The sequence below is a fragment of the Nicotiana sylvestris genome, chromosome 8 (assembly GCF_000393655.2).
Source record: "Nicotiana sylvestris chromosome 8, ASM39365v2, whole genome shotgun sequence".
NCBI lineage: Eukaryota > Viridiplantae > Streptophyta > Magnoliopsida > Solanales > Solanaceae > Nicotiana > Nicotiana sylvestris.
The window spans coordinates 171,578,067-171,588,979 of record NC_091064.1 but is presented as its reverse complement, the minus strand read 5'-3'; the positions used below and the strand labels follow the sequence as shown (position 1 = coordinate 171,588,979).

At 40.1% G+C, this 10,913-nt stretch overlaps 1 protein-coding gene across 1 annotated transcript; it reads right to left on the bottom strand.

The window, feature by feature from the left end:
- Positions 1–9,709: 9,709 nt before the first annotated feature.
- LOC138876003 (secreted RxLR effector protein 161-like) lies at positions 9,710–10,156 on the bottom strand. Its single transcript, XM_070154888.1, has one exon. The coding sequence runs from the start codon at positions 10,154–10,156 to the stop codon at positions 9,710–9,712; it is 447 nt and encodes a 148-aa protein (XP_070010989.1).
- Between the last annotated feature and the right edge of the window lie 757 nt (positions 10,157–10,913).

Here is a 10,913-nt window from a genome sequence, read left to right as displayed (position 1 = left end):
GCCCGCTCATATCTCAGAACGATTGCTCTAAGCTTTTGACCTTTCTGATCATCTCTTCATGCTCAGGATTTCTGGGCGGTTTCTTGGTCTCTGCCGGGATATCAAGATGAGGAGTGTAAGGATATGGTTCTGGAACTTTGAAGATAGGCTCAGGGGGATAGTACTGGTTGTCGTGAGTTTCGAACAAGGGTTCACTGGAAGATCGGTGTAATGTAGCAGGTGGAAGTGCCACAAAAATAGGTGTAATTGGTGGAGGGGGGTATGAGACTTGTTTGGGTGGTGGAGCTTGAGAAGTATGGGAAGTGGCGCCATGACATTGTTGGTAGAGGGGAAAGGCTGGAGATGAGTTCACAGTGGGAGGCTCCGGAGGTTGGACTGATGGTGGGATATAAGCAGGATTGGCGGGATAAACCGGTAGTGGATGCCCATTCGCCCAAGCTTGGTACATTTCAGCCATCTGTTGTTTCAGCTTATACATTTCTTCCCTCATTGCATTAACGTCCATTTCTTCCACCTCTTTCGATGGGTCGACAATACTTGTTTTCGGTTCCTGTTCGACCATATTCAGCCTGTCTTTCGATCGGGTGTTGTAGGAGTGAGTTGCCAGAATGCCAGTCAACTAACCACCTTCCTAGACTTAATACATCAAACAAACAACCTTGTTAGCGATTAGGCTTTAACAGATTGGTAATCGCACATTGGGCGTGGATGCACCTAAACAGTTAACCGTCTCTATTATGTATTGTTGCATGCGTCATCCCGATCCTTTCTTTCTTTTAATTGCAAACATCCCCTTTTCTTTTCTTTTCTTTTCTTTCCTTTCCTCTCATTCTGGCCTCTGTACTCTCTTTGTTTTTACCCTCTCTTATTTTCTCTTTTCTTTCTTGTTTTTCCGCTCTTTCCTCTTGTTTTTCCTTTTATTTTATTTCCCTCTTTTCCTCTCTCTTTTTTTTGGTTGCGGTCGAATCCTATGGAGATTGACTATGTATCGTGACCCCGCTTGAATCAGACGAAGCGTAGTTCTTGTAGATAAGTGCGAAATAAAACATTTTTGGGATTTTCAGTTTTCATAAAATAAAACAACAAATGCTTCCATTACAAACTCAAAACTAACAAATTCCAAAAGACTAACAAATTTTGATGCAAAGGTGAAATACAGACTGCAAAAACAGACATTATATTCCAACAGAAGAAAATACAGACTCAAAAATAATTGGACGAACTCTAGTAGGAAGAAAACTCAACATGACTGACAGGCACTTAACAAAAGGAAATGCAGACTCAAACGAAAGAATCATGAATACATGAATGCTCCTAGTGCCCGCGAGACGTCATTCGGTCTCGCCACGGGCCTATGTGCAAGATCCCTTTGAAGTCGGTCCAAGTCGTTCATTATATGTTTAACAAAGGTCATCACCACTGCAAAGAATGTAGTACGAGTCATATCCTCACAGTTGTGGCACTTCATAACGATGTAGTCAGCGATGTTTTTAATTCTCTCTCTTATGATGCCCTTTTCTTGTAACAAACGCCCAATCTGCTGGGCCCTGGCCTCTAAAGTTTGCTCAGCTGCATAATTTTGTTCCTGAAGTTGTTGCAAGTCTATTTCTAACTGTGCCAATATTGTATAACAGTGTTCCTTTTCAACCTTGAAGTCTTTTGCCTGCTTGATCATTTTGTTTTCCGTGGCGATGACCCTTTTTTTCAACCCTGCGACCTCATCATCGTACCTCTCTCTCAACGTCTTAACCAGGCATACCCGTTCATCTACGTTTTTAGCCAATTGTTTTTGAGCCTTGGCTAGTTCACTTTCTACTTTGTTCAAATTGAAACTATAGTCACTCACTTTCTGCCTCAGGTTAGCTATGAGCTTTTCATCTCTGTTACTTCGGACTGGATTTTCTGCCCCTACTTTCAATTTCTGAATTTGAGCTCGAAGGGCCTCATTTTCTTTGGCTAGCTTTTTTGTTTCTCCTTCGTCCGCTGCCACTTGCAAGCTATTCTCGAATTGAAGTTCTCTGACTTGCTTTTCCAACTTGCTTATGGTAGCCCTGTACTCGTTTTCTTTGGTCAGCCAATCCCATTGTACCTGAGCTCCGTCAGTGAATTGCTGGACATGGGGTCTCTTTGCGGGCCTATCAGGCTCATGTTGAACTCGAAATCTTTTACCATACCAAGAAATATAACTGGGCTCCACCTTGCCCCTGGATAGGTCTCGTACTTGCGTGTTAGGCCCTAAGAATCTGCACTGATGCCAAACCCGATGCACTTTTTCTTATGGGAAGGCCGCTTTTGGCATTAACTCAATGACTTGCTGACTAAAATCTTCATTGTGCGGGATGGTCTGGTATCGGCCTAACTGACGTAGGACTCTGTGTGGAGCATAAGGCTGGATACTCCGAATACCCATTAATAGCAAAAAACACACCTCAACCGACATATAGATTACTTTGTTGACCGAGAGCTATCCGAATGTCCATTCGATCTTATTTGCGGTCAAAGATCTCAAATGAGCATGCCATGCTTTCGTACCATCTGGAAACTCATAACCCTCTACTCGTTTTTCATGTTTTTCAATGCACTCGAGGCAGTCATACCGCAATTCAAGTATCCGAGACGATGGCAAAGGTGTCCCTCCATCCATATTTGTAACAGCATATTGCACCCTACAAAGAACTTTTCTCCTTCTCGACAACGAGTAAGAGCTCGGTAAATTTCTGCCAAGATCAACGGCACTATAGTCCCATTTGCCTTTTTCATCATAAAGTCAGCTATCCCTACTAGCTCCATCTCTATGTTCCCGTCTTTTCTCGGGCAAACCAAAATACCCAAGAACGCCACTATGAAAGCTAATCCTCTCCGAGCTTCCCACTTGTCTTGATTCCCAGCATGAGTAAGACCAGTATCTGGTGTTTCTAAGACACGTGGATTCCCGTATCGTCGGTACAGAAAGTAGAAGGTACAAAATCCTTTGGCCAAATTTCCGTCTCGGACATCCCGACTGACGCTTAGCAAGTCTAAAATTTGTGGGGGGTCACTGTTCTTGGTGCTACCGGGTATTGACTTTTGAGATTCCCTTCGAAACCAACATAGACTGTTGTCTCTTCTAGCGTAGGAGTTAACTCGAAATCCGCAAAGTGGAACACATTATGTGTCGGGTCCCAAAACGGTATCAAGGCCTCAATCATGTCTTTTTTGGGCTTGACCTTCAAAAGCCCGATAAGACCGCCCAGTGCTTTTGTCACAACTTTCCTGCTGTCGTCCCCCAAATCACGCCACCACATATGTAGCTCCAAAGGAATCTCTTCACGGACTGAGAAAGGTTCATTTTGATTTGTGCTCATCCTGCACATTTATTAAGGTTATTTTAATTAAAAGAAAACCATGACTTGTTTTGACTTATGAGAAATGACCAATTCCAAAATTTCCATAAAACATCCGTCCTTGCCAACACGGCCTTTCAGCACTTCAAAACGAAGATTTTAAGGCTGTGTCAGGTAACTGGCCAAAACCTTTGAAAGTGATAAAAGTGGTTGTTCTTGCAAAAGCAGCCTTCCAGCGCCCTTTTAGGGACATTCGGCTATTTCTGACAAGAATGACATCACCCTAATTATTTTCAAATCAAAGTAAAATTTTTGGGCTTTTGGGCTATTTTTGCAAAAAGGAAGTTGGACCCGATGGGGGTTGCCTACATATCTCACACCCTGTGAGAATCAAACTGGCGTAGTTCGGGCAAGCAAAACAAACTATTTTTGAAAGCAAGACTTCTTCTTTTTTATTTCATTGGCAAAGAAAACTATTTTTTGAAAACAACTTTTTCTTCTTTTTTTTTCATTTCATTGGTAAATAAAACAAACTATTTTGAAAAAAAAAACCCTTTTTTTCTTCCCTTTTTATGTTCTCAAAAAGTCGGCAGAGTTTCGGCACTATTTGGACATTGTTCTTTTTTCAGAACAGGCGATTAACTCTCTTTAACCCTCATACTGCTATTTCTCTTTCCAATATTCATAATCCGGTCAGCATGCAAGTCCGAAGCAAATAAATGCACAAGTAGCAAGTAGGATGCATCAGGATGGTCTTTTTGTTTCAGGTGCACCTGTCCTAGACAGACCCAACCCCTGTGTTGAGTCTCCAAAGTCAAATGCACATGATGCAACAAAAGTTCCTACTAGGGATCCGGCACGAGGTCTTGTTATACTAGATTTAAAAGCTGGGTTTATTGTTCTAGACCTGGCTTACCCGAGCGGACAGCTTGAGCCGAGGAGGGGGCAGCGTACCGGGAATATAGAAGCTTCGCCGGCTTTGCAACTTGTCCGAACCTCGTTCTAAATTTGGAATATGACTCTAACAGAAAAGAAGTCACACGAAGTGCACACTTCTTCATGATTTAGAAGACTCGGAGAGAAGAGGGATTTCGCAACAATTTATATACAATTCACGGAATATCAAAGCGGTAAAAGCAATCAATTAGCACATTAGGCCCAAATCATGTAATAAAATCAGACAGTGGATAAAGCCAACTATAACAATTATTCTAAGCTTGAATTCTTGAACCCTGAACCAGAGATTTTGGGTTCGTTCCACAGAAGAGTCGGCAGAGCTGTCGCACCTGCTTTTTCGCCTACACCCCCGAGAGGGGTGTATAAGGGAGTTTTTTCAATTAAAGGACAATCGACACGGGATTTATTTATCAAAAGATTCAAAGTCGCCACTTGAGAGATTTATGGTGTCCCAAGTCACCAGTTAAAATCCCGAATCGAGGAAAAGGTTGACTCTGTTTAATAGTCCGCGAACCAGAAATCCGAGGAAGGAATTCTGTTAACCCGGGAGAAGGTGTTAGGCATTCCCGAGTTCCGTGGTTCTAGCACGGTCGCTCAACTTTTATAATTGGTCTATTATTTGATTTTAGTGTTTTAGACTATGGTATAATTTTAACTTTTAACCGCTTTTAATTATTTTAAAAAGAAGATTGAACGTCGTTTAAAACACGTCTTTGGATCGCGCCACATGAAATGCACCCGCAATCCTAAACATATTTCATTCAACGTTTTACGATTTGATTTGGGTCACATGAAATGCGCACCCGAGTTAAAGAAAGTAAAATTATTAAGTAACACGCCCTAAAGCGACTACGCGTTTTTAATTTTACGAGGGCCATGGCAAATTCGCTAAATGGCACCCCTCAAATCTAATTGCCTAAAATTCTTATTTTTAAAATTATGAGGGCCATAGACTATTGGTGTCATTAACATCGTTCACCTCAATTGTTTTAAACACTCGATGAAGTTAAAGTTCCCTATGGTCGTCTAATTAACAACCAAAGGCCACAAATGGGCTTCCTATGTGAAGTCCAGATCCGGAAAGGCTAGCGAAAGACCTGGGCTTGACTGGACAGCAATTACGACCCAAATCATAGTCGAAAGAAGCTGTTAAGCTTGGACACAGAAATGAACCCAATTTCGAAGCCTCAATAGGTATGAGTGGAGAACTCAGTATCGAGTCCCTGCAGGCCAAAAACCAGCGATATTCAACAAAAAAAAAACCAATATGTGTGCAAACAACCTCTGGGCTCATTTTTCTTAGCAAGCAATGACAATGGAATTCTCATCATGGACAACATGTTTGATCTAGTTTTAAACTTGTATCACTATGAGTAATGCATTTTGACCTTATCCTACTATAGAAAGTTTTTACATATCTAAACAAGTCAATAATTAATTCTCAACCAAATTCATGCACCCAATTACCTTGAGTACCTAGAGACATATGCCAATCAGACCAGTATTCATAAAGTTTTATTCCCACAAAGCAGGCAGTCACCCTTTTATTCGAATGCATTCCGATTTCAGACAAAACTAAGTGATAAGCTAAAACTCAACAGAGTCTAACCACATGCTTGAACATATGCATAACAAACAGTGAATGGCTTAAATCACAGTCCCTATATACAGGATCCAAATGTCCTGAACTACTTACATACAATCAAACCATCAAACCATGTGTTTTCATCACAACGAAAGGCAACATGAGTTTTCTAAGGAATAACATACTACTGTTATATTAAAATGGACAGATCAGGCTAAATGCCATTACAATATACCACTAAACTCCAGAAATTCCAAGTAAACAGCTAATATTGATGATTAAAAAAGAAAAACAGTATTCATTCATGGGGATCTTCATGTAATTATAGCTCTCATACTTGCATTTCATCTCCTATAGAATCAAGGAGTGCCTGGAATTAAATGAAATAAGAAAAAGGGATAATCAGCAGTAGACAGCAGGGAATCAGCAGCAGGTTCCAGTAATAAAAACAGACCAACAAAACATGTTCAAAAACTTAGAAATGAAGTACTGTAGCCCAGAAACCAGTCTCAAACACACAATTAAACCATCTGACCTCAGAACCAACCTTAATGACTAAGTTTCAAACCATTTCTAAGCTCAAACAATCAGGAAAATCGATTCAGGAAGAAGAGGATTTCAGATTACAAAGCTAAAACCCAATTAAACAGTATTTTCTGCAGAAGTTTCAGCTGTTTTTGTTTTCCAGAATTTTTATTCTCTTTCAAGTCTCTTGGGTCTGCCTTGAAAGGCAAGAAAATGATGCCTTTATAGGCAAGAAAACAGGGCAGCCTTAAGAGTTCATTTTTGCCCTTCAATCCTTTTTTAGTTTTCATTCTAGCTTAAACACCCCTAGTTTAAATTCTGTTTTTGCAAAGTAGTCCCCTCCCCAGCTTCCCAGAAGCTTCCCAAACAGTTACACCCTAGATTACCTAAACCAATTACCTAATTTACCCCTTAACCCTTTGAAAATTACTTCAGAAATCCAAACCGGTCAAATTGATCCAAGGATATAGACCAAATTAAACGGGCTACATTTGCGAGATGGGTCAACAACAGACTAAAGCCCAATTAGTACATTAACATCCCTAAATTCTATGAGCTTCTAAGAGACAGAACCATCCACGTACTGGAACAATTTTTAAAACTAAGGCCCTAAACTAAATTACTACTAACTGACACAAATAGAGGGAATTAACTGAACTGCTAGACGATTAACTAATTAAGAAAGGATCTCGAACTAATCATGCATGAATAACAAAACTTCGGAACAACTAAACAAAACCCAGAAGAGGAGATGAAGTAGAAACACAAAAGAAAAGATAAACAAATAAACAAAACGAACAAAGAAGATACCTAACACCAGCCAGGAGCCGATTCGACAAACTTTGAAGGGCTTTTCAAATTCCTGACCGGAATAGCCCTTAATAGTGTGTTTTCATGTGAAAAAACGCGAATAAAGTCCATTACAGTCTGAAATCTTTAGCACACCCGTTGATTTGGACTTTGGGATTTTAGGGTTCTTCTCTTCAGATCAAGATTCGAGAAGTTCTGGGCAGATTCAAAGGAAATTGGTCCGGGATTTAGAAAGAGGAGAGTATGGGGGTCATGGGGTGTTGTTTTGGTGGCGTTTGGAGGTGGCGCCGCCACTGGATGATGGTGGATTTAGGGACGGCTTAGCTAGGGTTAGGCTTGGGTTCTCTGATAGACGAGGGTGTTTGGAACGATGAAATGGGGGGGGGGGGGTTAGGGCGTTAAGACAGATATATATCAGGTAAGGGTTGAGTTGCGGACTGTTTGATCAACTGAGATCAATAGTCCAGATCAACAAGAAAAAACGGCGTCGTTTGACTTAGTTGGGGGATTTGGACCGGGTGAGGCGTGGGTTTGGGCCGGGTACATGGGTGATTATGTTTTGACTGGGGAAATCTGGGTTGATTTTGGCCCTGATTTAAACCCTCTTATTTCTTTCTTTTTCTTTTTTCAATTTCACAATTCTTTTTTTCTTTTTTTTTTCCAAAATTAAAAAATAAAACCTAAATTAAATCCTAAACCAAATTATCCTACCATATTAAATTAATTAACCCTAATAATTGTTACTACAAATAATTAAAAACCAAATTAAAGGGAAAACTACTAAAATTCAAAATTAAAACTAAAAGTGCAAAATAAACTATTTTTTTTATTTTTTCCTATTTTTATAAAATAATTTGTCAATTAATCCTAAAAATGTAAAATAAAATCCTAAATGCAAATGCAACATATTTCTTGTAATTTTCATTAATTAAATAAAAAAAAATGCACAGACAAATGCAAACAATTACCAAAAAATGCCATGAAAATCCCCAAAATTGCAAACACAGAAAGAAATTGCTTTGTTTTGAATTTATGGGAGTAATTTATATAGGGAAAAAATCACGTGCTCACAACTGCGCTTCGCTTGACTATAAATGCATCAAGAGGAATATTGTCCTGATCTTCCTCATCGCTAGATCTCATATAAGGGACTAGAATGTCCAAGGGCTCAACAACAAAGTGCGGAGAAGGTGCAGGAGCAGAACTGGCCTAGGAGTGGGAACCTTGACCAGTTTCCTCCGGAGAGGGGTTAGGTCCCTCATGAGAAGGCCCAGTATTTTTTGATGGTGCAGAGCCTTCAACAAGCACCATATCTCCTTTTCCACCAGCCCCTGTGTCTCATTCTTCTAAGCCATGGGTACACCAGAAATTACCTCATGCAATATTCCATCTGTAGATACAACAAATATGGTCGTGATAGTTTCATCCTCGATAGGCTCCATGGCCACCATAGAATCTACAGCAACAATGGCGGCAGGTTAATCAATCCTAGCCCCAGAAACCTCTACAACCGTAGGACCTTTATCCTGTTCTCCACTTTTGCCTTGGTCGGTGAGAATCTCAGAATATAGAGATGAAGGATCATCGATTTTTGGGGTTTTTGAGATAGTCGCCTTAGAACTGGAGGGTGAAGGAAAATCTGGGTTGGAGATGGTTTCAGTGGTTAAGACTGGGATGGTGCCAGAAGATTCATCAGGGACGGATGACTCAAGAGTTTTCTCTGAGTTAGTGTCAACCGAAGAAGGGATTTTGGAGAGATTGTCAGCCATTGAAGAGAAAGAGTTGAGAATCTTTGGAGAAGGTCTAATGAGGGAGTATGTTCAGTGAAGAGAAGAGGGGTTTTAATGAGAGAAGATAATTATGAGGAGAGATATAAGAATCGGTTCTGAAATGGAGGTAGTGCTTGGGGAGTTTCAAAGTTTCAGAGGGAGATGGAAAGGATTTGAAACGAAAAGACGTGACAACAAAGTCTGAAAAGGTGGATGCATGGCAGTTGATATTTGTACCTTTTCAAGATGTGTATTTAAAGAATGCACAGGACTACTAACCTTTGGTACAAGAACCAGGTTCTTGACCTGTCTTTGAAAATTTCAATTATCTCTCACCACCCATGCAATGCATCTACAGCTTCTATAATCATCATGCGTGTTTACTTGTAACGTATTGAAGTGAGTTAGACTTGGCCAGAAAACACTTTAGCTAATTTTACCCGAAGGTGATTTTCATAGCCAACTGCTGGGAATCAAGTTCTTAATTAGTCTTCAATATCCCCAACTTAACCTTTCAAAATGCTCCCTACTCAATGCTTTGTGAAGATATATGCAATTTGGTCTCTTGTACTGCAGAACTTCATATAGATAAGCCCTTTCTCAACATTGTCCCTCAGAAAATTATGTCTCACATCAATGTGCTTGGTTCTTAGGTGTTGAACTAGATTCTTGTCCATGTTGAGTGCACTGGTGTTATCACATAGAAGAGGCACACAATTACTAAATACCCCAAAATCTTCTTATTGTTGTTTGATACATAGGATCTGAACATAGCAGGAAGATGCAACTATATATTCTGCTTCAACTGTTGAAAGAGTCACTGAGTTTTGCTTCCTTGTGCCCCAAAAGATTAGACATGATCCTAGAAAGTGAGTCTTCCAGAAGTACGTTTCCCTGTTGACAAGATAACCTACATAGTCAGCATTAGCATACCTAATATGATTAAAACTGTCACTTGAGGAGTAGTACAGGAACAGGCCCTGTGTTCCCTTAAGATATCTCAAAATTCTTTTGGCAGCCTTCACATGAGATTCCTTGGGATTTGACTGAAACCTTGTACATAGCCCCACACTGAAGACAATATCAGGTCTGCTGGCAGTGAGGTAGAGAAGAGACCCAATAATGCCTCTATACATAGTTTGATTCAGAGGAGATCCAGACTCATCCATGCCCAGTCGAGTAGCCATTATAATAGGAGTGTCTATCACTTTTGATGCTTCCATATCAAACCTCTTCAAGAGCTTATTGATGTATTTCTGCTAACAAATGAACGTACCCTTTATGGACTACTTCACTTGAAGACCCAAGAAGAAATTCAGCTCCCCTATCATGCTCATTTCAAACTCACTTCCCATGAGTTTTGCAAATTCTTCACACAGTGAATCAGCTATTGCCCCAAAAATGATATCATCAACATATACTTGAACAATGAGCAGGTTCGTTCCCCGTTTCTTTAGGAACAAGGTGTTGTCAATTTTCCCTCTTGCAAAACCATTTTCTAGGAGGAACTTTGACATCCTTTCATACCAAGCTCAAGGAGCCTGCTTCAACCTATACAATGCTTTATCCAGTTTAAACATATATTCAGGGTGTTCATGACATTCAAACCCGGGAGGTTGCTTTATATAAACTTCTTCCTTAAGAAGTCCATTCAGAAATGCACTTTTGACATCCATTTGGAATAGAGTAAATTCCATATAAGATGCAAAAGCGAGTAGGATTCTAATAGCTTCCATGCGAGAAACCAGAGCAAATGTCTTATCATAATCAATTCCTTCCTCCTGATTGTAACCTTGAATCACTAGCATAACCTTGTTCCTTGTAGTGTTTACATGTTCATCAAGCTTATTCCTAAATACCCACCTAGTTCCTATAATGGTTCGATCTGAGGGTTTAGGTACCAGATGTCATACATTGTTCCTTTTGAACTGATGTAACTCATCT

Excerpts from the sequence above, each read along its gene's own strand:
- LOC138876003 (XM_070154888.1), bottom strand. The coding sequence starts at position 10,156 with ATGGCTACTCGACTGGGCATGGATGAGTCTGGATCTCCTCTGAATCAA.